The 26,199-nt window shown below is 39.1% G+C and overlaps 1 protein-coding gene across 38 annotated transcripts in view; it reads right to left on the reverse strand.

The window, feature by feature from the left end:
- Window positions 1-26,199, reverse strand: part of BNC2 (basonuclin 2) — a 428,074-nt gene that overhangs the window by 13,916 nt on the left and 387,959 nt on the right. For 30 of the 38 annotated variants that reach the window (XM_047699778.1, XM_047699771.1, XM_047699775.1 and 27 more), the window contains 2 exons: window positions 4,480-6,449; window positions 3,982-4,047 (listed from right to left, as the gene is read on the reverse strand). In XM_047699778.1, coding sequence (XP_047555734.1) covers window positions 3,982-4,047; window positions 4,480-6,449 — 2,036 coding nt within the window. The remainder of the gene's footprint in view (window positions 1-3,981; window positions 4,048-4,479; window positions 6,450-26,199) is intronic. The other 8 variants (XM_047699784.1, XM_047699777.1, XM_047699776.1 and 5 more) reach the window with 2 other exon arrangements.

Here is a 26,199-nt window from a genome sequence, read left to right on the forward strand (position 1 = left end):
ACATCAGCAGGTTTTAATAAACCAAATACAGATGTCTTCCTCCATACAAATCAAGAAGTTTACATGTTTAAATCTGGACTGATTTAACTAGCAATCAAAGAGAAGGTTCACACTTGGCACCAATGGTTGCCTCATATTTATTTATAAATCACCCTAAGCAAATATTATTTTGTTTTTAAATTTATTCATGGGGCTGCATCATCTTTCCTACACCTTGAAGATTAAACAGACATGCTTACCTTTCTAATAAAATTTAAGACAAACTTTGGCCATCAGTGGCTGGTGTTCTCAGAAGGGAGCAATGAAGATGGTAAAGACCATGGAAGACGTAAAACAAAGGGACACACAGTTCTTTCTGGGCAGATCACCTTGTTTCTGTATGCAAAGTCTTCATTTTACTTGAGGGAGTTTTAGCATTGCCAATCACTAAAACAGGTATGAATAGATTTTAAGGTATTAGCAAATGATAAGAAATTCTAGGAAAGAGGACTGAAGGGCATTTGTTTGTTATTGTTGTTGTTGTTGTTACTGTTGTTTTGATACAAACCAAATGTTACTTATAAATGGGCTTCCCTTATATACAGGTGATCCATGACTGTTTTGCCCCGGGATGGAAATTCAAGACAGATGATGAGAAATGACCAAAGGTAAACTAGGCCCAGCTAATTCTGACTACAACATGTCTCCCAAGAAAATTTCCTTTATGAAGACTAGGTTTGCTTTAAGCCAGTTATAATTTCTTCTTCCCAGGGAGTTTTTCATGTGCATACTTCAAAACGGAGAGTTAGCTTCCTGATCCTTTAAAGAACAGTATGTTAGTAGCAGAAAAGTCAAGGGATAAACAAGGAAGGAAGGAAGGAAGGGAGGAAGGAAGGAAGGATGGATGTTTAGGAGAGCGTCAGGTCTAACACTACACCACATTATCAGTTTATAGTTAAACACTTTAGTAATCACCTTATCGTGCCATAGTTCTTCACAGAGACAATAATATACATTTCACTTCCATAACTCAGAATGAAAATGATTCCAATAGCCACCTAGTGACTAGATAAATTGATCTTTGTGTACATTGCTCTCAATCATTAGTGTGGAATGGTCCTCTTTGCTCTTGAATTTATTACACTCACACTCAGTCACAACTGTATAAAAAAAAAAGGATACCTTCAACACTGTGCTTAGAATCTTCAGCCCTAACAAACCATGCCTGGAACCCCCTCTCCCCCACTGCCACAGCTTCTCCCTTTGTATGACCTTAGACAAAGAACATTTTTGCTTTTCAAAAAGCCTTCAACTTGATCTTATAAAATCTAGAAAGACCATGAGCAAAGACCTGGACATCTCTCATTGCAAAATGTTAAACACATTATTTAATATCATTCTACTTATATCTTACTAACATGTCTATTTGAAGACCAAAAATGCAATTCCCTCGTGTATAGCCATTTTGGAAAAAGCCAAGAAGACCTGGGTATCACTCCTGTAAGATGTTCTAAGACCAAAGACAAGAAGACTGCTTTTATAAACAGAAGGAAGAGAGTTATTCTGTAAGTTTTATCACTACACATCCTGTAGCCTTGCACACTTCAACCCCCACTCGAAATCCCCTCTAATGCTTTATTTGCACAAGGAAGACATTGTGGAGTCAAGGATGGATGAATCAAGACTCTGGGGAAAGGAAAGAAATAGGCCTGAGGACAGCAGGATTAAAGGCAAAGAAGGGTTTCTGTTTGGGAACGTCTGTTGGCTCAGAGAAAGGTAAGAAAATCTGTCTTAGTTTCATCGTGAACTGAAGAAGAAGAAAAAAGCAAAGAACCAGATTCCTGGGGCTCTCATGACTAATACAGCAAAAGTGAAGAGAAAGGGGGAAGGTTGAGTCCAAGTGGTAGATTGGAGATATGGTCCAAGAGGCTCTGTGAAACAGGAGATTAAGGAGTGGAAGCAGTGATGGTGACTGGCTGAAATGGGAGGTTGGTTATGTGTGAGCTCACTCTGCAGAGATGCAGGAAGAGGTAGTGTCCCCAGCGGCATTGCTGTTTCTGATTGTGTGGTGGTTTGAGTCATAGACTCAACAAGGATGAACACTTTTTTTTAAAGGGAAAAAATGTCAAAATTAAAGCATCTTAGTTTTTGAGAAGTTTTTAACCTGGGATCCAAAAATGTGAGCATTCTTGAAAAGCAAAACTTCAAGGCAGAGTCAAAAAGCTTCCTTTGCATGGTTTGCTTTTTCTTCATTTATCACGTATTACACAACTCCAGAATTATAAAGATTAGCTGTGATGTGCGATTTCACCCAAACGAAATGCATCACCTGTCTTCTGAGGTTTGCTATCTCCTGTGTGACTGAAGACACATGGGAGAGTATCTGTACTCTGCTTCTTTAGAACATCCAGTTACCCTACCTTAGAAACTTCTTCTAAATCTCCATATGGCTAGTCATCTGCCAAGCTCCTAATCCTTAGAAAAATGGAGATTGAAATATTCTCCTGCTATTTATAAATGTTTTTCCTTAGACAAAACACCCTTTCAACAGCACTTCCTTACGCATTAGGACATAAAAACACAAGTGCTTATGTTTTCTAGTGGTTTGACATAAATGAAAGCACCATGCTTTGGGTGTTGTAGCCTTTTGGTCCCAAAGCCATTTATGCCCGTGTTATGACTTGCAGTATTTTCAGCAAACCAACTAAAACTGTGATAGGAATTCATGCAAATAAGCTTAAATTTTGGCTTGTCTTCAAACACTCCATTTCCATAAATATTTTATGCAGGTTTTCATGAGTCTTTTATTTTTGTTAAAAAAAAAATCCAATGCATTAACCTCATTGTCACAAGTGCACTATTTCAAATATAAAAGAATGAGTATTGCTCACAAACTTGGGGGTGGGAGGGTGTGTCGAGTAGTATATTTTATTATTCAAATTATAGCTATCTTATCTGCTGTATTCTGGTACTGTGAACTGGTAACTCAGAACTGAAAAGGACTTTGTGACTGTAAACTGTTTTTACAGAACATGGCAAAGGGGCATGGGAGAGAAGGCCGGGGAAGGTGAAATCTTAGAGAATACAGATTTTTCTTCAAAGCATGTTTTGAGCATGTTGAGTATAAAGAGAGCCACTTACTTTTCTCAGAAATTTTGCTTTTAAATGGACTGGGCCTCTTGCATTTCAGTACTATGGAAAATATTTTTTTAACTTTTCTTTTTAAAAAGATTTATCTTTTAAATGCATAGAACAAAACTGAATATTCTAGAAGCAGGTTGCCACTTTTCAGTGGTACTTTTGTTTTCTGTTACTTTGTCAAAGGATCAACCCAATGATTAAGTGCGAGAATTTGGGGGATGGCTATTTGGAAACTTTCCAGTTAATTCTGTTTCTTCCACTATACTGATTTTTACCATGTAATGAAATTTTTTCTAAAAATATTTTAAAAGGCAGCGTAACACCAAAAAGCCACACTGGACAGAAGAGGAAGAATTAACTGGTGTGTGACTCTGGTTTGGGCTGGTGTATTATGTAAATGATCTGCCTGCAAGCTTATCTCGAGTGTAGGATGACTGTGTTACCCCACCACTGACCACCTTGACACATTCCATTTATATTACATTTTCTTTAGGCTTGAAAAAGAACATTGGAGGTTTAAGTCCAGCTGCTTCTGTTTAAACCCAACTGTTTCAGAGCTGTAGCCACATAGCCAAGGTCTGATGTCATCTCAAGGCTGGACATAATATATTCTAACTGATCCTAAAAGTATATGCATGCCTCCCCTTCTGTGCATAATTCCCACGATAGACTGTATTTTAGAGATGCGCTCAAAGATACCGTGAAGTTAAAATAAAGAAACCCATACCTTACCCACCATACCATTCCCCCACATTAAATAATTATTTTGGTCCCACTTTCTTCCGCTATTTTCATGACTCTTACAAGAATTCAAGGACACACTAAATACTCATGTAAGAATGATAACATTTCTGGTTATACCTACGGAGATGCAGGCTGTCTCGATGTCCTGGACCTATGGTTCTTTCCATCCGTAAATTTCTGTTTCTATATTGGATAAATATGTGTGTATGAAGATAATATATTGATTTAATTAAAAAGCCACAAGGCAAAGCAGAAATATATATAACAGAAGCTGCGGCTTCTACGTGAAGCTTCATGAGGAAGCAGGGAACTGTGTACATAGTTAACTTATTCATACCTAGATGCATGGGGAAACATACACACACACATACACAGAGCACAGAGAAAAATGGCGTGCATTACTGGGTAAGATGGCACATGATTCTGCATGCTTAGTCATAACAAGCACCAACTGCAACAATCCTTCATGAGCATGGCAGCTTGGTTATCTCATGGTCACTGCAGACAATCTTTACAGTGCATCAAAAACATCTCAGTTGGATTTTTTTAATGCTAAGTCCAGCATGACTGGCACCCTCCACCCCCAGCAGGAGCAGCCAATGGAGATTTACTGACCTGTCTCTGCTTCGGCGAGAGGGGAAGGCAGCATTGCAGCCAGCCACCGTGCAGACATGCATCTCTTTTAAGTGAACATTCCTATAGTGAAGCTTCACACTGTAGGAGCTTTTGAAACTCTTCTTGCACACGTAACAGATTTTGGGGTCTGGGCTAGAACACAGGTCTCCTTCTGGGGAGAACTTCTGAGGGCTGCCATAATTCAGAGACGATGTAAAACTTTCATGCAGGGCTGCCATGCTGGCTCCCCCACCATTGTACAGTCCATACTGGCTCATGTAAAACATGTCGTAAGTGGGATCTGTGAATTCTTCCTTCACCTTGATGACATCCTGGTGAGAGGGCTCACTGTGGTTCTCATCAGGCCTCTCACTGCTCATCAGGACTTTTTCGCTCACTTCACTGTGAATATGCTCATCCCCTTCCATGGACTCCTCGCCTAGTTTGGGCTCTGAAGACTCAGACTCATTCTCATAGTCCCGCTCAGGTTCTTGGTCCTCGGAAGTCATGCTGTCAGCCCTTCTTATTTCAGTCCTTGAAATGCACCGGGTCCTGCTATGTTTAGAAAAGTCCTTCACAGACATGCCTGGACTCATCTCCTCTTGGGAGTGGCAATGATTGTCATGGCTCACGTCGTTGACCACAGCTCCACCATCGTTGGGGTCATCATCTTCATCATCAAACTCATCAGCGGTATCAATGATCTCCTTCTCAATCTTCACAGGCATGCTGGACTTCCTGGGCTTCTTCTTGGGCGCCAGGTCAGCACTGGGCTCGTGAGTGGCCATCATCAGTACTGGTGCTGTGGGCTCAGAGGGTGGTGGGGGGTGCTGCTCTATGGTACCAGTGGCTGGAATGATGGGACTGGTCGGGAGGGAGGTTGGAGGACTCACCATTTCCCCTGGAGTGAGTAAACTTCTATAAAATGGAGGAACTGGCTGTACAGTCTTTAGCCCAGAAAACACCAGCTGGCTAGGCAGAGGATTCTGTAAGACGGGGTCTAGTGGGGGAGTGGTAAAACCCATTGGGGGCCGGCCAGGGCTTGTGAGTGTGAGATTTGATTTTGTACTTGCTATGACGGGGGTGGCAGCTCCTGATGTGGCCCGAATTAAATCTTTGTCTCGGTTATTTCGTAGCATGGGCATGTGGAGGCGAGGATTAGGGTTTGCACTGTGGCGATTCCGGCTTCGGAGGGAGCTAAAGACCATGTTGCAACCTTCGATGGTGCATCGGTGTTTGATCTTCAGGTGAACAGCATTATAATGAATTTTGAGAGTACCTTTGTCATAGAATGTCTTCCCACATGCGTTACAAAACACTCTTCCTTTCCTAGAGGCTGAACCCATCCTTCTCATCCGGTGAATCCGGAAGGAGCTTTTTGGGTGTTCAGTTTTGGTCAGATCACTGACTGGGGCAGAATTCTGAATGGGAGATACGCAGGCTGGCTCGGTTTTGGGCTCCACGTTAGTAATGCTGGTCAGGGCATTTCTATTGGGTGTCTGATCATTCTTATAAGGTGTGGGAGATACTTCAGATTCACTGCTCTCATTGTATTCATTCTGGGTGGAAAGGCTTGGTTCCCGCAGCCTTAGTCCCGGTTGCTCTAACAGTAACCCGTTTGGAGGCAATCCTAGCAGTGGGGCCGAGACTGGGTTTATGTACTGGAATGGAAGCAGAAATGCAAGGCTGTTGGGGATGTTTTCGAAGTGATGAATGCTGGAAGGGTTGCTGTTCTCTAGGTGAGCAAGAAGGCTGGGACTCCGGGTGCGATTATTGCTCTCAATGAAAGTCCTTATGTCTGAGTCTGTCTTTGAAGATGGTACAGCTACAGCCTGCCCTTCTTTCTCTTGAATTGCCATCAGCTCCACAATGGACTTGGTTTCTCCAAACCGCAGAAACTGCTGAAGGGTGATGATTTCCTCTTCTCGAGACATGATGGCCCAGCGGTCCAGTACCTTGCCGGCAGCATCCTAGAAGCCACATCAAAGAAACAACAAAGATAAACACAAAAACTTATTGATTGTGCAAAATTATTTAATGCAACTGAAGTGCTCTGCCTGCTCATGAAACACTGAGAGCAACAGCAGAAAACACACAAGCACTGTTCATAAAAGTCAACCTACAAAGCAAACTTTTCTGCCATGCAATTGCAGTAATTAGAGTCACAGTTAGAGAAACAGATTTGAGTTTAACGTCAAAGCAAACAAAATGTAGACCACTGGGGCTCTGCGATCTAACATGCCTTCATTACTGCTATTTTAACAACGGTCTATACAGAATGCAACTACTTAGCACACATTAGTATAAGACGTGAACTCTTGCTGTGCAACCCAGTAAAAATACAAAAAATGGTACCAGAATCTGTATTAAATAGTGATACCATAGGAATGGGTTAAGTATATTTTGTGAAATTTACCTCCTTGACACAAGCAGATGATACTGGCTTCAGCGATGAAAATTCCTTTAAATAGGAGTTATTATTACTTTCTTAATAAAAATGATGAAAAAAGGAGCTTTGCTGTCTATACCTCCATTACTAAATCGTATTTTTCTCTCTTTAATGGCTGTATTTTAGTGTCATTTACTAATAGACAATCTCATAAGGTAGCATTGAGGAAAAACGGTGATTGTACTTTTCCTGAAAATTGATTGTAATCCTAGGCTTCAAAGTTTGAGTTAGACTTTAAGTATTTGACTTTTTATGATCTTGTTATAAGTGACAGTTATAGATATTTAGAAAGTAAACATGTGATGGATTTAGATAGAATAAATGTGTAAAAATGTTTTCTCTTAACATCCTCCTCTGATAGCAAAGGGAGTCCACAGAGAATACACATCAGTAATCACCAGACTATATGTTGTTAAATATACATTAAAAAGCATTTCACACTTTCATTTTTGCTAGTAACTATGAGATTTGCCTGGAGGTAGGACTTAAAAATCCTGCAATGTAATGTCAGGCAATCCACTTCAGCATGGGCTGGGAGAAATGTATTCAAATGCTTAAATAATGACTCCATCATTTTCTAGAGCACAGCTTCTTCCTAACCAGGTCGGGACACTTCCACAACCTGTACTTGCCTCAACCTGCCTATCAATTTAAGGAAGACTATATGCAAAGTCAACATCATCAGCAGAAGTATCATCATGTACCTCCTGATATATACTGAGAAGTGTACATCATCATTTTCTTGTAAAAAAAAAAAGAAGTATAACCTTATGAGAGGTTTGCTTTATCTGATGAGAAAACATCAGATAAAGCAAAATCAAAGGGCATTCTACAAAACAGTTGCTATTACTCTTCAAAGTATAAACATCAGTAAAGATTTTTTAATAAGGACCAGAGAATGGTTACAGATTAGAGGGGACCAAGAAAACGGGACAAATAAATGTAATGTGAGACTCTAGAGATAGCAGACCACAAAAAGACCCTTAGTGGGAAAACTGGCGAAATCTGAATAAAGTCTCTAGATCAGTTAATGGTATGGTACCAACCTTAAGTTCTTAGTTTCATCAACTGTGCTGAGTTAACGTAGAATGTGTCATTCAGGATAAAGGAAACTATACTACTCTTGTGATGAAAAATTCTATCTCATGGATCGTTCTATTCAGTTTTGTGATATCAAATTCTCTCTGGACCACAATTGTATGGTCTGAACCACGACCACTAGTTTGGCTGTAAGGAGATACTTATCACTTATTTAAATCGCTTTACAAAAAAGAATGTCCCATTCCTGATAAGACCCACTCCGGCACTCTATCATTTTACATAAAGTACATGCTTGGGCATGTGCGTGTGGGTGTCCATTCCTGTGAAAATTGTCCCTCTTTCATGTTGTAGATAACACGAGCTCAGATCAAATACCCTCATGCAGCTATCTGCTCAGAATACTTACATAATGATATGTACATATGAGGACTCTGGGTGATTCTGGAGTCCTGCAAGCCAGTTTTTAAAAAGTATCACTCAAAGCAATCGGTCTCCCTTACATCCTTTTTTTTTTTTTTTTTTTTTTTTAGAATAGGGAAAAGCAAGGGGGAGTGTTGGTGTTGTAGGTAAATAGAGAAATAAATTGTGATTTTGTATAGATTATCTCATTTGAACCTCGTAATAGCTTCCAGAGCTCAGCAAATGTGTAACAGATGAGGGGCCCAGGGTGAAGGAAAGGGGGATGGCTGGTTGAGGTTGCCAAGATGCTAACTTGGGGTCTCAGACTCGAATCCAGAAATTCCGACTCTAAGTTCATGGAGCGTAGTAATGACTGGCGTCCATAACTCCATTTCCCAAGTGGGCACATTGAGTCTGTGACAATAAGGAGTAGGACTTCTCCTGCACAAGGCTGGTCTCTGGAGCAGTGTAACGTCCACTTCTACACTACTTTTCTTTTACCATCAAATGCACTCTCTTAATTGTTCTTTTATGAAAGTTTTTACTGTGGATCGTTTCTCAGGCTACGGTGCGACCTGAGCAGCACAGTCATTCCTTCCCAGGTAGCCTGCACCTGAGTCTGCATGTCAAGAATGTACTTTACACAGCTGGCGGCCGCTGGTATTAAAACAGCCCTTAGAAACCATAGCAACTGATCAAACCCACCTGAGGCATCTCCTTCCCATCACCCTCCTATCTTGTCTCCCCCAACAGAACAGAGCAGTCCCATATAGTTTCCCTTTTCTCCTGGCCTGCCACAACGCCTGCCGCTATTTCTAAAACCACTGCCTTTCAGACCTCTTTTAGTCCTGAGTAGCTGTCTCCGATAAAATGGAACTGTCACGTTAAACCACTTACTTCTGGTAGAAGAGGTCCAGGTAAGCAAGATTTAGAACTTTGGCTGGTAGCCTGAATCATAAAAGAGAAGCTTCATTTATAGTGATAACGGAAACAGCGATTTATAGTTACATAGAAGGACAACATAACATCTTTTCAAACAAATGTGCTTGGGAACAGGACAAACATCCACAGTGCCCACTCACACTAGGGTTCCCCTGACAGGGCACCCTCTGCATCCAGGCAATATGAAGCATCACAGAAGTTCTTTCCAAAGAAGCCACACTTTGTATTTGATCAAAGGTATCTACTACCATCATGCTCACGAACAAAGCAACTGCCGAAAGAAGCAAATTGACGTTCTTATATAACATCATCAGTCTGCAAGCTCAATGGTAGGAATGGCTATCGGTTTTATTTATTTATTTATTTATTTTAATTTTTTTTTTAAAGATTTTATTTATTTATTTGACAGAGAGAGAGATCACAAGTAGGCAGAGAGGCAGGCAGAGAGAGGAGGAAGCAGGCTCACCGCTGAGCAGAGAGCCCGATGCGGGGCTCGATCCTAGGACCCTGAGATCATGACCTGAGCCGAAGGCAGTGGCTTAACCCACTGAGCCACCCAGGCGCCCCATGGCTATCGGTTTTAACACAGCCATGGATAAACTGGTTGAATGGGACTTGGAAGTCACCAAAAAAAGGCAGGCCTGGGTTCTTTCTTCCTGAAGATCTCAGTGACAGAGATAAGCATGCTCTGGTGCAGTGATTCTCAAAACAGTGGCTTGGGACTCCTGTGTTAAAGCAAGAATTTCCACAAGGGGTCTATATGCTATTAAAAAGGACCAGTCTGCAAATAATTGAGAGTAATCATTTAGAAGACTTCAAGACAATGTGATGCCTACTGCAGCAATGAAAAGCGTGATGATTTTTTTAAATGAATTTCTTTTTATTTTATTTAACTTAAGTAGTGGCTCAAACGTGATGGGGGAGTTGAGGGGTGGGGAACTAGTCCTTCCTCACAGAAAATTTGAGAAGTACAGATCTAAAATCTTGGCCCCCATGCCATGTCAAATAAACTTTACCAGAGTGAATAAGAGCTATAAAAAGAATTAGGCTTTATCACAGAATAAACATTAATAAAACAAAAATTCAGTCTGGTAGACCAATATGAATGTCCTGACTGGTGACCAACCCATAATGGGACATGGGTCTTGTGCAGGAATAATAAATCACAGCAGAGTAACAGGACTCAACTTTTGTCCTTCCCATTCCATCTTAAAGTCGGTGAGTCAACTCCTTAAGGCTTTCCCATTTATAACCAGAGTTCAGTGACCTTTAAACTTTTACATTGGGAATTGTTATTTACAAAATGAGGATAATAAGATTTACCCAGGTAAGTGAAATGCAAGGTATTATTATAAGTATTGATTTCTTGTGAAATAACCAGCTATACTATTAATTAAAAGATGAGTAAGACCAAATAATACTAACTTATAAACCAGTTTTACTGGGTTCAGAAAAAGTATAAAACACATAAAATATTTGCATATAACTATTTTAAATGAAAAGACTTCGTTTTATTATTTTCCTGAAACTGGTGATCATCACTCAGTAGAAATCTGGCACCTGGTTCTGTATGGCTCTGCAGAGTGCTTTAAAAAAAATTTTTTTTTGTAGTAGAATCAATTGTCCTGGTTTTATAACTGTATAAAACTATTTGTCAATAGTTTTACTTAAGCCCTTTCTTCACGTTAAAACACAGTGTATGACCCGTAGTTTTAAGATCAAAGTAAGGTTGGTTGGTTTCTCTTACCTAAAGGAAAGGGACAGTAGAGAAGGAAAGGATGTAAAGAGATGGAAGAAAGACCAGATAAGAAACTCTGGGATAATTAGACTGTCATGTGACCTCAAGCCCACGGACTCCTTTGTCCAAGAGGAACCTATGTGTGTCCATGGCAGGCCCCACAATGCCACAGCGCAGAGAGAAAACAATACCTTTCTTTCTGTCCATGCATGTAACTGAGGGAAGAACAGTGAACACAGCAGAGATCTGGGACTTGCTCTAGGCTTCTTCAAATCATTAAGAAATAAGTAAATAGCTTAATTCTAAAAGGCAGAGAATAGTTTAATTTTCTATTCTTATTACATGAACTTCTTGTAAGCCAAATTTAAGACATATATTTTTAAAATTCCTGAAATTATTAGCTAAAAATATTTCCTCTGATATAATTTAAAATCCTTTAAATGATACTGAGCTATAGAGAATGCTGACCATGTGGAACAAAATCAGAGGTTTATGAGATGTACTTTTTTTAATTTCATGTCTAGATTTGAAGTGTGCTATCTTAAGAAATTATTTACAACATAACCATCTTGGTAACTTATTTTCATGACCAGTTTCCCATTGGAATTTTTTACTTTTTATCCTTCATGATTAATTCAAGTATCAAGGCAAGAAGAATAGGACTGGGTAGAAGGTAGGGAATTACCAAATTTCCAGACTATGTAGCTTGGAACTCAATCAGGTAAAATTTAATGGTAATTGTAGAGTTAAAAATTGATGAAAGAATGTTACAGATCATAAATTTTACCTGGTTTTCTATATGTTTAAGTCTTAAGGGTAAACAAAGAATGAGAGACCTATGTGACAGAATACCGCTAAGCTAGTGAAACACAGGAAAAAACATGGAGGATGCTCAACAGCATTACTGTTAAAAATGAAAGAAATCGGACTCAAAAGACTACATATTACCATTTCAATCATGGAAATTCTGGGAAGGGTAAGACTATAGAAACAGAAGGGAGATCAGCAGATGCCAGGGGGTGAGGAGAGAGGGGCTGACTGCAAACAGCCCTGGGGAACTTTCTGGGGTGGCGGAAATGTTCTATATCATGACACGATACAGATGTTTAGATGATACAGATACATGACATGTATCAATGTTTACATGGATACATACACTTAAAATTGGTACAGTTCATTTTATGCAAAAATATACCTCAATGAAGTTGACCTAAAACATTAAATCAGGCAAACGCATGAAGTCACACTCAGAACTCAACATTCACAAATTCCCTTTTTAGAGACTGTCTTACTTCTTGTTCCTGCATTGTTTTGTGACCAGAATAATAAACACACACGTCTCTCCCATCACTAGGGTATGTACCACAATCCACTGTGACATAGAGAGTAAATTTAAGTTTCCTTTTTCTTTTTTTTTTTACCTATAAGATGATTTTTGCTAATATTTTTTATATGTGGCTTCACAGCAATATGTTACTAATTTAGAAACGGTTTTACATATATTAGGGTACAAGCTCATACATTTTTACTAAGAGAGTATGTAGTCATAAAAACCAGAGACAGCTTCCCTACACAGCTAATACTGACGGGCGGCAGACATATACTATGCGCACGTACTTTCACGAACACTTCCGATGGTGTTGATAAGGAACTGTAAGCTAATTCACCTTAGTTTGCCTCTCCCTGACTTTGTGCTGGACACCTGGTTAGGTGGACATGTGTCAGGATGTGACCCAGAAATTAGGAAATAGATCATCTAACTGCTGGGTCACCTCAGGAACAAGCGATGGGCTCAGACCATTATTTCAGGTGATATGAACAGGGGTACTCCATCAACTTCCTAGATGGGGTCTGCGAATGGAAAGATCATGGGTGCCACTCATGGGTGCAGAGGGCAGGCTCTGAGGACTGGAAGTAGTAGGAGTTTGAAGGAGATACTCTGTGGAAGGGAAGCCTTTGAATATTACATGTGGTTCAAGAAAAAAATTATAGAAGTCATGAAACTTTCAGTCCTCTTTTGTCCCATTCTCCCACTAGTTACCTGTTTTAGAACCCAGATAGGTCCACAGGTACCATGCAGATATTCCCATTTAAATTGTCTTTCTGAAGTCAAGCCACTGTTAAAAACTTTTCTCTTCAGCCCAAAAAGTTTAACTGGTCTGGGTACTCTCCACTTACATCACAGCCAATCCCCCCCTCTTTTTGTTAAATTTTATCCAGCTCTATAATTTATATGACTTGGCAATCTTAGGCGTGCATGGGCCAGAGTTTTGTGTGTCTATGTGCCTGCGTGTGTGTGTATGGAAGCAGGCAAGGGGAGAGGAGTAAAAATGGTAAAAGAAAAAAATTATTGAAAGTAATAGATTCTGGGAAGTACTTAGGGAAATTTTTAAAGCAATGTTGTGATAACTTCTGAGAAACACTTGAAATTATGTGGGAAAAGAACTTGGCATGATTATTTGTTTTAGCAAATTTACATTTAAACAGCTATTTCTTGGAGGGCAATGACTGAGAAAGATACACCATTAGCATGTACAATATACATTGGAGAAGTTTGGTTGTGTAAGTAAACAAAATTATACCATTCTTTACTCACACAAAGCTCTTTCATGTGATTATGCTTTTCCACTAGTTCAGGCTAAAGATTCTAGGCCAGCTGAAACAATTGTAATATCTGTAGGCAGAATGAAACATACTCATTTACACCAGGATTGTACCAAATGGTTCAAATTAGACCTGATTAAAAAAAAAATCAACATTTGTTTTCGGTAATGAAAACCCTACTCAACTTCTACGATTTGGAAATAGGTATTTTGCAGAATTTCTCAAGAGCATCACTTTATCTTCAAAATACAAAGCTGACCAGTCACATCCTTGCTTCCTTTGCTCCCCTCTAGGACAGAGGTGTCCCATGAGAAAGAATCAACAGGGGCTGGCATACACAGAAAAGAAAAACTTCCAACTAATAACAATCAAGACTGTACTTTATTGGTTAATGTTTATCCACATGAACATTCCCTTTGGAAAACAAATATGCTTTCCTCATCAATCCATGACAAGACCATCATTGGCATGAAATGAGCATGCAAACATTAGAGCTAGGTATATTTTGGCTTGTTGTGATTACAGAAGCTGGTGATCAATTCAGTATGTCCAGATTATAAAAACCTTGACTTGAGATATCTTTCTGATTCCTTCTTTCCCCCACAAGGGGAAATGAATGCTATAAGAATATCCACCATTGATTAGAATGCTAGAGCTCTCAGAAAACTTTGCATTACAGAATTTTCTGTCAAAAGGAAAACCTTATTGGTCCTTCTTAGCAGACATGCCAACACCGAAGTTTCCTCTCCATAATACTGTTTGCACATAGGGACTGACTTTAAAAGAGTTACTTATTATACAAGTTTACATATACCAAAATATGCACATTTATATGGAGATATGACTACCATTTTTGGCTTACTCTTTTTTTTTTAAGATTTTATATTTACTCGACAGATCACAAGTAGGCAGAGAGGCAGGCAGAGAGAGAGAGAGAGAGAGAGGAGGAAGCAGGCTCCCTGCTGAGCAGAGAGCCTGATGCAGGGCTCGATCCCAGGACCCTGAGATCATGACCTGAGCCAAAGGCAGAGGCTTTAACACTGAGCCACCCAGATGCCCTGGCTTACTCTTCTTATTGTACATGAAACTCATTATAAATCAGTATTATAATATTCAAAAATGCTGGATTATGGAGAATGGTGGTACAGTGAAATGAGGCATATCGAATTAATTGCAAAAAAAAAAAAAAAAAGGACAAAGTCAAGGAATGCCTCTCCTTGGATAGAACTGGAAGTTTGATGAGCATGACCCTTGATTGGAGTTGGCAGAAGAAAAAAAAAAGCAACATGGTAATTTTCTGTAATTTTAGGTACTAGTGTTGACATTTTTCAATTTATCAATCTCTACCCTTTTTCTGATCCACATTTGAAAATATTTTTCACTGGAAAAGATATCTTTTAAGAGAAAAAAATTATTGAAAAGTTGAACAATACATCCTCCCAAACTAATCACCTCTCTAACCAAAATAACATTATCAAAATGCCAGGGCACTGGTTTTAAATGGTTCTTATAATTTTAAAACATATTGTTTGACTTTTGATAAAAAATTTACTTCGCTACAAAATGTTCCTCTTTATGGGCCAGATAAGAATATATAATTCACAGAAGACTATCACTTTTTTCCCCCTTAGTAACAGTCTGTATAGCGTTTTTATTTTAAAAACTGTGATTATGATAGATCACTCCGGGGTTACAACATATTTAATCATAGAAGCTCCAGCTAAGCTCTATTAAAGGCCTGTCAGGATTTCTTCTTTGTACCCAGGAATTTTAGCTTGTCTAGCTTAAAACAAGCCATACGCATTTCCTCTATGGGTATCTGTTTGCAAATAAATAAAGCAGGTGCCTTGCTTTGCCATATCAAAAAAAAAAAAAATTCAGAGGAGTAAATTACTTTCTGTAATGTCTAGAATTGCACTTCAAAGATTCAAGAAATATTTTTCAAATTACCTAGCTTCACTGTAAATCAAACTTGAGAAACTTCTAAAGACATGATATATTTTAATTTTTAATAATGGTAACTTAGGAATCATTTAAGTTTCAAAATAAGAGAATCTTAAACCCAGCTGATACTCCTAGCATACCAAACTCCAACATAAAATCACCAGTGAATATCTAACTCCGTACCTGTAGGTGAAATCAGAATGTGTATACTAAAGTTTCAGATTTTTGATTCGTTTAACATGACTTATTACATATAGTCAACCTTAGAGGGAAATAAGGAATGTGAGTGAATGACACCTAAATCCTAGTCTTGGTTTTGCCAACTACTGGCTGTGTTGGCTGTTAGATCACCAATATTCAGCTTCAGCATTCTCCTGTATAAGGAAGTCTTACTAAATTTTCTAAGACTTGCTACCCCACAATTCCATTATTTGGCTCTCAAATTCCATGACTCCACCATTTATGCCAAGAATCTGGACACATAAATAATTTTAATTAAAATTATTTTGAACTCTAGTTTAATATTTTTTTCTTTTAACCAACTTTTGAGAAATTATTTTTAGAATATATATGTTCTAGATGCTTCCCTTGATGCTTCTATCTGGGGCTGCTTATCAGTGACATAATTAGAGGTACTCATTTTTCTGGGTTAATTTTTACCCCTAGTCAATTCAATGATCAGTTCAAGTAGAAACTTTGCCTGAAAACTAGGGAAACCGCTCAAAAAGTCCCTAAGAGGCCATGGGAACCCCTCGATTTCCCATCAGTTAGGATTTGTGAGAATTCTGCAACCTGAGAATCAATGATTCCAAAGTAAATGCTGTACCCCCATAAAGCTATAAGTAACAATCTGTGGTCTCCCAGCAATCTCTGCAGTTCTAAGAAAGAGCAGTATCTGCATATAAGACCCTCCCTCCAATTAAACCCTTTAGATAGACACAAGTTATTCACTTGAGGATGATCACCCCTGAGATGCTAGAGGTAAGTCATTTTATCATTGAGGACAGCAAAGGAGCAGTCTGAAATCTTCGGAGATGACACCAGAAACAGGAGGAAGGAGGATGATCCCTGAACGTGGTCTTGTTTTCTTCTCCCTGCAGACATACGATAAAGCTCTAGTCCTAGGACAGCTATAAATCTGCATGTTTTGCAATAAACAAAACTTACCAGAGCCCTTTCTAACATTTTTGCTTTGAGGATGGCATTTTCTCATTTACCTCTCTTTCTATAATCAAAGTTCTGCCACTGGGTTTGTAGAAAGCCTCCATATATATCTAGGGGTCTGTGCTGGGGCTTTACATACCTAGATATAAATGGTAGAGACCCTGGCATTTCCTCATGTGCTTTCCTATAATGTCTGAAAAACAGCAAAAACATGGGGGCAAAAATTTTTTTTCACAATGGAAGTGATTTTACACATCAGGGAGGGGCCAAAACCTTGGACAGATTCAGGGCCACAAGCTCTGAGCTTTGCCATTTTATCTGTGCAACCAAGATAACCCAATACCGGTATGAGCTCAGAGCTTCCAAAGCTTGAAAGGTTGATTTCACATCTTATACTTTGAATTACTCCACAACTGGAGATGACTGAACAGCCCTAAGGAACTTTAACATATTCATTAGGATATGAGGGAGCAGGGGTGGAAAGGGACGGAACACTCACTAAGCAGTATTCCATAAAACAGCAAGGATTGAGTATTCCATAAAACACACGGAGGACAGAGTGTGTGACTGAACAGAAAGATGTATTGGGAGATTTAACTTTGTTCTTCTCTGGGTATAAGAATGCAGTAGAACACAAAGATTAATTTCCTGCTTTAGCATTCATCAGGGAACAACACATTATTACTTGTAACACATACACAAGGCTGTTGATGGATATACTTTCCTTTGATTGCTCAGATTAAATATGTTCCTATAAAAGGCACCTCCCCATACGTGTATGTGTAATTATAAATCCACGTATGCATTAACAGTTTCTGTATATTTATAAGCAGCTATCGAAGTAGATTATACATTTTATTTGGCCACAAAGTCGAGGTGATCTGGTGCTGGTGGCTGCCTGAACAAATACAGATCAAAAACAGAATAATCAGAGTTAATAATCAATATATGTTACTATAACAAAAAACTCAGAAATTCAAAATAAAGGAGCATAAGAGGAGGAAGCATGCATTATAAAGCAAGGTAATAACCGCGTCTGCATGCCTTAATACCCTCTTGTCCCAGCAGTCCTGACTTTCTAAGCAGCCCACTTCTCCACATTAACGGTAGTCATTTGGAGAGCAGCAAACGTGCCATTAGAAGCACTTTTACAACTGTATATTCATCCACCAATTAGCTTAATGTGGCTGCTTTCTGCATATTTTCTATCCAGGCTTGCACAAATCTTATTAATATTTCCCCCTAGCGCTTTGACAGATTACCTTGTCATTACGCATCCTGGAGCCTTTTAAACAATATGGGTAAACTACTGTTTGTGAGGTTAATGACAATTATCCCCTAATTACTGCATAAGTCACTCAGTCCACTTTATCTCATAGGCAGGGTTCTGCTCTGTGTATCTGCCATTGTGTCACTGTAAATGAATCTTGTATTGCTATGTTTATCTGCCACTGCCTTGTAAATTATACTGACAGAAGAATGAACAAATTACTGCATGTCATCACTTAAATACTGTTTCTGAAATTTAAAAAAAAAATGCTTCGACAGAGAACTTCAATTGTGATTTTAGCAGATCACAATTAGTAAAAACATATTTAATGTTTTAGGTTATATTTCAAGGCGGATGGTGTGGAATTCAGTCGTGGTATCACAACAATGGCACTGAGGGTGAGTGGAAGAGGAAGAGCAATGGGTGGGGGGAGGGTGCCTACTGGGCTACCAACACCAGCTCAGCCTCCTGAAGGCACTTCCTAGGATTTCATAGCTGATAGGGCATTCTTGAAGTATTTCTCAAGATTTACCAATTCTAAAACAAATTCAGTGGGTTAGGGATAAGCCACACTCTTCAGCTGGGATCATTATTTATTTACTATTTATTTAGGTTACTTAGAAGCAGTCCACACATAAAACACAGAATCCATGTAATTGAGAACACATAATGTAATAAAGGCCATAGGCTAAGCCGATTTCACTGATGCATTTTTAAACATTGTTAAACAGGTTCAGAACACTGTTTCCAAAGCTGCATTTGAAATTGTTTAACAATGTTTAAATCAATGAAATTAGTTTAGTCCATTGCTCTATCAGGGTGACTACCATCTGCTGATACAGTTTACAGGGAACATTGGACAGTATGAGCATCTTAAAAAAAAAAAAGACTGAGTCAATTGCAAATAATCTGGAAATCTATGATTCTGCAGATTATTGGGTAAATAAACATTTGTGTGAGAATAGGCAGAAACATCTGGCCTCCTGAGATGCCTGCCATTTAGTGAGTCCACTAAAGCATTTTGAAACGGGAAACATTCAAAATGTCTCCATTTAAATGAAGCCAAGGTGGCTGGCTGGTAACTGGCAAGCAGAAGTCACTGGGCCACACCAATCTATCTACAGGATGGCCTTTCAATTCTCAGGGACTTGGGCGTGGAGAAAGTTTGCATCAAAACCCCCTGTGACAGCTGTGAGTTTGCAAGGGAGGGCTCACAGCACTGATGATAAAGCTATCCGGTGGAAGCACGCACGCACGCACGCACGCATGCACTGTACCTCTTGGTGTGCTTGCTGAGCGGGCTGGAAGAAAAAGCTGCAGCCAAAAGAAAGCAAAACATGAATGCCAGAGTTGACAGGCCTCACGGATTCTAAACATAATCCCTAGGGCTCCCTTCAAGCCCCAAAGACTGATTTTAGCCGTCTGCCCCTGCATTCAATCAACATAGCTTCAACCAACAAGTGCTGCAGGCAAAAATGAAAGCGCTATACAATGTTCTTTCCTTTTTAGTGTGTTAAACCGAAGAGATCCCAGTTCAGACTGACATCACTGTGACAACCACTAAGGGGCTAAAAAATTTTCCCCGACATTCATTTTTAACTGTTTAGGCTACCTGTGGAGACAGAACTGAGGAAAGTGAATTCTTAAGCCTTCAACTTTCTTTTCCTTTTAATATTGGGTTTTGTTGGTCCCCTCCTTTTTTTAAACCTTGCTAATGGCATTGCCAATATGGCTGGCATGGGGGGAAGACAATACGCATTTAGGGGAGATAAGCTCATGGTGTCACCTCAAAGAAAAGGAAAACAGTATTTTCCTGAGTTTGTGAAGTTACAGTGCTGGTTATAGAAAGGGACACAATCCTGAAGGACCGATACAAATGCCAAGTGGTACCTGGGTATAAGTTAACTGACAAAGGCAGTCATTAAGAGAACAAATAGCAAGTCTCCACTCTTCCTGCATTCTTATCAGATTTCTGAAAACTGAGACTAGGAGTATCTCACTCCTCCTCCTACCAAACTTACACTGGTTCCCTACCATGCACAGGATAACTAATAAACTCCCATATTTGGCATTTGAAGTCCCTTCAATATAAGCCCAACCTACCTTTCCAACATCAGCTCCTGCCAAGACCTCTAAAGCTCCAGCTACAAAGACCTACTTGCCATAAATGACCCTGAGTATAAACAAATCATGCCCGATTCTGAACTGCTCTCCATTCTGCCACTGTCATTCTCGTCTTTCAAGACCCAACTTAAACATAGCTCTCTATGAAACATTTCCAATGCCACTGTCTTTTTCCTGCTGCCCATTCCCAGCAAGAATAACCTGCTCCGTCACTGACTTGCTCATGCTTCTCTGGCATGTAGGTCTCTTTACCACAGGATCACTGCACTTTATATTCCCACTGCCCAGGTCAATCAGTAGTGAATTAATTCATTAATACTGTGAATATAGGAGTTGGGAAGAAATTTAGACGTCATCTAGTGCTACCTTTATTACTGTACAGGTGAGACAACTTAAAAAAGTATCTAACCCAAAATCAGGAAGCTAAAATCTGTGGCTGACTTGGGATAAACCACTCAGCTCCCCTGACCCAGCCTAGTACTTTTCTCCCAATACCATCTTTTTCTCCTGGCAAATACTCAGGAAACAGAACATCCTCAGAAGATGAGTAGATTCCCATCAACTGGCACTCTCTTCACACCAGCCCCCCTGAGTAACACTGTTCCTTGAATTGAACTCCCCACCTAACCGTAGAGCAGGTGTCCAACAGAGACATGGAGTCTTACCCTAAGACCACTCATGCAGGGGAAACAGCTGCATTATTAGCGTGCTGGAGGTGAGAAAAAGTTGAGAATAATGGTTTTAGCAAAATATGTATATTTAAAATTTGGTCCTCACTGGGTTTTGTTGTTGTTGGGTTTTTTTTTTTTTTTTTTTTTTACAAATATCAGATAATGATCTATTGTTCTTGGAAAATGCTTTTGGCAATGACACTGCATTTATTTATGTTGGACATTTTCTGTTAGGCGAACGTGATAACCACTACACTACGGAAACATGTTGGACATTTTCTGGATCACAATTAAATCCTATTGTACAAAGAACTAGAAAGGAAAATGCAACTGTCTTTCATTTGGTTGGTGTTCTGTATATAGAGCAAACAAATTAATTAAATCAGCTTAATATTGGACACAGGGAAAATAAACCACTATGAATATAAATACGTGTGTATGTACATACTTCCTCCTTCACTTTAGCTTCTGCAAATAATTCTATCCCTATCAACTCCTAAATCCTCATCTGGTCTTCCCATCAATCTGTGATTTCTCATTTCTGGCTTGCATTTGCTCCATCCCTTTCTAGGACGAAAACTTCAACTCTGAGGATTTCTTTAGGGATTCCACCTAGAGACCAAAGTAACTAGCCGCTTGTTCAAAAAATTATTTGAATTCTGAAAACAAAACAAAACAACCAAAACAAAATCCGAAACACACAAAGGCACAGAAGCCTATTTTTTACTGAAATGCTATTTTCAAGCGAAAGGATTGCTTTAAATAACACAGTCTCCGTGCCTTGGTTTCCTCATATATTAAAGAGGATGAAAATAGCTCAGCAAGACATCTGAGAATTAAACAAAATAATAATGCCTATACTTTGCACTGAGCCAAGAAAGACTCTAGGTAATATATATGTATTATGTTCACCTATACTTAAATGAGGTTTGAGGTATTATTATCAAGCCCACTTTATAGGTGGGAAAATTGAGGTGCATCAAAGTTGGGTAATTTGCCTGAGGTCATCAAGCTAGTAACATTTGGAGCCAGGATTTACGCCAGGATTCTGAGTCTACAACTGTATGGTAATGCCTTGCACAGAAGGCAATCCTATCCATTCATCTCCACCCAAGCCACATCACTGTGGCCTCTCCAGCTTTCTCTTTTCCCACTATTCTCTATCAAATCCAGGTGTGAAAAGATAAGTTCCTTTGACCAATTCCTTAGTTAACTCAGCTCTCCAGTCACATACCTTATCCTCACAAGCTTAGTGATGGCCCATATTCCTTCCTAAATGGATTACTATAATCGTTTCTTATTCATTTACCCACTCCTCCCTTCTTCATACTCACATTTTGAGGCCGGGATGCTTTTCCTAAAGTATACCTCTTGATCACATTACAATCTTTACCTCCAAACTAGACTTGCTAAATGATTTAAGTATAAATTCTTCATGTGACATTCATGAACTGCCCAGACGTAGCTTCTAAGTCTCACTTCTCTTATACACACTCTCGCCTTAGAGCGGAACGTGACAACTTACCTTTCAGTGAAGGCACTATACTTTCTTGAAACACCTCATTTTTGCTTACACTGTCCCTTCCACTTGGAATGCTCTCATCAATTTTCTGGGGCCCCATTGTCGTCGAAGACCCACCTCTCAAATATCACCCCGATTGTAAATCCTGTGATCTACTCAGAATCTTCATCTGTTTTTTGTGGGATTCTCTTTCTTTAACTGTATTCCATTTTATATAGGTCACATGAAATCTGGGATAACCTCTTACAGTATAACCAGACCCCTGAGTACAGGCAGATCTCATTTTACTGTACTTTGCAGATACTGCATTTTTACAAATTGAAGGTCTATGGTAACGCTGTGTCGAGCACATCTATCAATGCTATTTTCCCAACAGCACTCCTCACTTCAAGTCTGTGTCACATTTTGGTAATTTTCACATTTCAAACTTCTTCATTATTACTGTATTTGTAATGGAGATCTGTGATCAATTATCATTGATGTTACTATTGTCATTGTTTTGGGGTACTACAAACCACACCCATACAACATGGCAAACTTAATTGACAAATGTTGTGCATGTTCTGACTGTTCCACCGACCAGATGTTCCCCATCTTTCTCCTTCTCCTCTGGCCTCCCTATTCCCCAAGACACGATAATATTGAAATGAGACCAATAATAACCCTACAGTGGCCTCTAAGTGTTTAAGTTAAAGGAAGAGTCACACGTCTCTCACTTTAAATCAAAAGCTAGAAACAATTAAGCTTAGCGAGGAAGGCATGTTGAAAGCCGAGATAGGCTGGAAGCTAGGCCTTTTGTGCCAAACAGTTAGCCAAGTTGTGAAGGCAGAGGAGAAGTTCTTGAAGGAAATTAAAAGTGCTACTCCAGCGAACCCACGAATGATAAGGAAGCAAAACAGCCTTATGTTGATATGAAGAAAGTTTAAGTGGTCCAGATAGAAGATCAAACCAACCACAACATTCCCTAATGCCAAAGCCTAATCCAGATTAAGGCCTTAACTCTCTCTAATTCTATGAAGGCTGAGAGAGGTGAGGGAGCTGCAGAAGAAAATCCTGAAGTTAGGAGAGGCTGGTTGATGAGGTTTAAGGAGAGAAGGCATCTCCTTGATATGTAAGTGCAAAGAGAAGCAGCAAGTGCTGATGCAGAAGCGGCAGCAAGTTCTCCAGAATACCTGGCTAAGTAATTAGTGAAGGTGGTTATGCTAAACAACGGGTTTTCAATGTAGACAAAACAGCGTTACGTTGGAAGAAGATGCCATTAGGACTTTTATAACTGGACAGGAGAAGTCAATGCCTGGCTTCAAAGCTTCAAAGGCTGACTTTCTTTTTAGGGGCTAATGTAGCTGATGACTTTAAGTTGAAGCCAATGTTCATTTACCACTCAGAAAATCCTAGCGCCTTTAAGAATCATGCTAAATTTACTTTGCCTATACTATATAAATGGAACAACAAAGCCTTGATGACAGTACATCTGTTTACAACATGGTTTGCCGAATATTTTAAGCCTACTATTGGAACCACTGAAAATTCAGAGAAAAAGAAAATCCTCTCAAAATATTACTGCTCATTGACAATGTACCCTGTCACCCAAGAGCTCTGATTGAGATATACAATGAGATTAATGTTTTCATGCCTGCTAACACAACATCTGTTCTGTAGCCCATGGATCAAAAAGTAATTTGATCAAGTCTTATTATTTAAGAAATAATAAGGCTATAGCCACCATAGATAGTGATTCTTCTGATAGATCTGGGAAAGTTAAAAGCTTCTGGGAAGGATTTGGCATTCTAGATACCATTAAGGATATTCATGATTCATGGAAAGAAGTTAAAATACCAATGTAATAGTAGTTTGGAAGAAGTTGATACCAACCCTCATGGATGAAACCACTTTGATGGGTTTAAAGTTCAGGGGAGGAAGTAACTTCTCACGGATGAGCAAAGAAAAGAGGTTTCTTGAGATGGAATCTACTCCAGGTAAAGATGCTGTGAAGACTGTTGAAATGATAACAAAAGATTTGGAATATTACATAACCTAGTTGATTAAGTATCAGCAGGGTTTGAGCAGATTGACTCCAATTTTGAAAGAAATTCCAGTGTGGGTAAAGTGCTGTCAAATGGCATCACATGCTACAGAGAAATCTCTCAGGAAAGGAAGACTTAATTCATGCAGCAAACTTCATTGCTGTCTTTCTTTAAGAAACTGCCATAGCCACCCCAATCGTCAACAGCCACCACCCTAATCAGTCAGCAGCCATCAACATTGAGGTAAAAAGACTGCAATTTGCCAAAAGTCCAGATGGTGGTTAGCATTTTTTATTTTTTAACAATAGAGTATTTTTAAATTAAGGTATGTACAGTGTTTTTTAAAGATGTAATACTGTCACACATTTAAGAGACTACAGTGTGAATGTAACATTTATGCACACTGAAAAACCAAAAAATCCATTTGCTTCACTTTGTTGCAATGGTCTAGAACGAAACCCGTAGTATCTCTTGAGGTATGCTTGTAGAAAGGCCCCAGAACACTCATACTTAAACCAATAGCAGCTAGGATGGAACCTCACACATTTTTAAGAAGTTACGCTGTCTTTATACCTACTTCATTTCTGTTGACAAATGACCACTTGTCATTCCTGTATAAACCCAACTATCTTCCGTAGACAGATGCTTACTAGAGTTTTTCAAAACACAGCCAGTCCAAAACATAGGTCGTCCAATGTCTGGTTCAACAGTCACATATGCAAATGTAGATACTAAAAAGCTTTTATTATGTATTTAAAAATAAAAATATGAATATTTCTGATGTATATGAAAATTCATTTTTCTCTGAATTTTTTAAGATCTGGGTTGGGCCTATGCTTCCAAGTTCATTTTATTGCAGAACTGTTTACAGGTGTAGGTGCAGAAACTTAAAGTTTCTAAAATGCAGAAGTCAGTGATAGTATAGAAAAAGAGTGGCTGTCAGAGGAAAACAAGCTAGGAGGAAAAAGAAATTTAGGGAAGAGGAACGAAGTTATTAGGGAGCTCAAAAATGCAGATTTGGGATCTGAATATAGTACACTTAAAATCTGACAGCTTAGGGGCGCCTGGGTGGCTCAGTGGGTTAAGCCGCTGCCTTCGGCTCAGGTCATGATCTCAGAGTCCTGGGATCGAGCCCCGCATCGGGCTCTCTGCTCAGCAGGGAGCCTGCTTCCTCCTCTCTCTGCCTGCCTCTCTGCCTGCTTGTGATCTCTCTGTCAAATAAATAAAATCTTTAAAAAAAAAAAATCTGACAGCTTAGAAACAATTTCCACTTGTGGCCAACACAATGAGTTGCTCAGTATTAACATTGAATATCAGAACATTTGAAATAATTTAGTTGAAACAATAAGTAGCTGAGTCGTGGCCAGAGCAGGAGGTGTATTAGCAGACCAGGGAGAAGGAGGAGGAGTAGAGAAATCTCTTTGACAGGTTTGGTAAAGTGAACTGGCAGAGAAAAATAAATGCATACGTATAGGAAAGTAGAGACAGAGTCGTCAATTTTGAATATATCTATTGAATTTTTAATATGGGGCCCTGATTGTGTACAAAAAATAAAATACACAGAATAGGGAGGGGAAAAAAGCACAGAAAACGGATGTTGCTGAATGACTATGAAATGTACTGAAAAAGAAATATTACAGAAGACCTTTCAGCCAGTCGAGGTTATAAATATAAAAGGCTTTCACTTATTTTACTTTTCAACATATTATCATTTGTTATTTATAAATAGTGGCTGTAAGAGTTCCACAGAGTATAAAATGAATGCCTTGCTTGTCTTAAAAACGTATTTTTATAATTAGTGAAGGGCTGGTCTCAACGAAACACTATA

The sequence above is a fragment of the Lutra lutra genome, chromosome 13 (genome assembly GCF_902655055.1).
Source record: "Lutra lutra chromosome 13, mLutLut1.2, whole genome shotgun sequence".
NCBI classification, from domain to species: domain Eukaryota; kingdom Metazoa; phylum Chordata; class Mammalia; order Carnivora; family Mustelidae; genus Lutra; species Lutra lutra.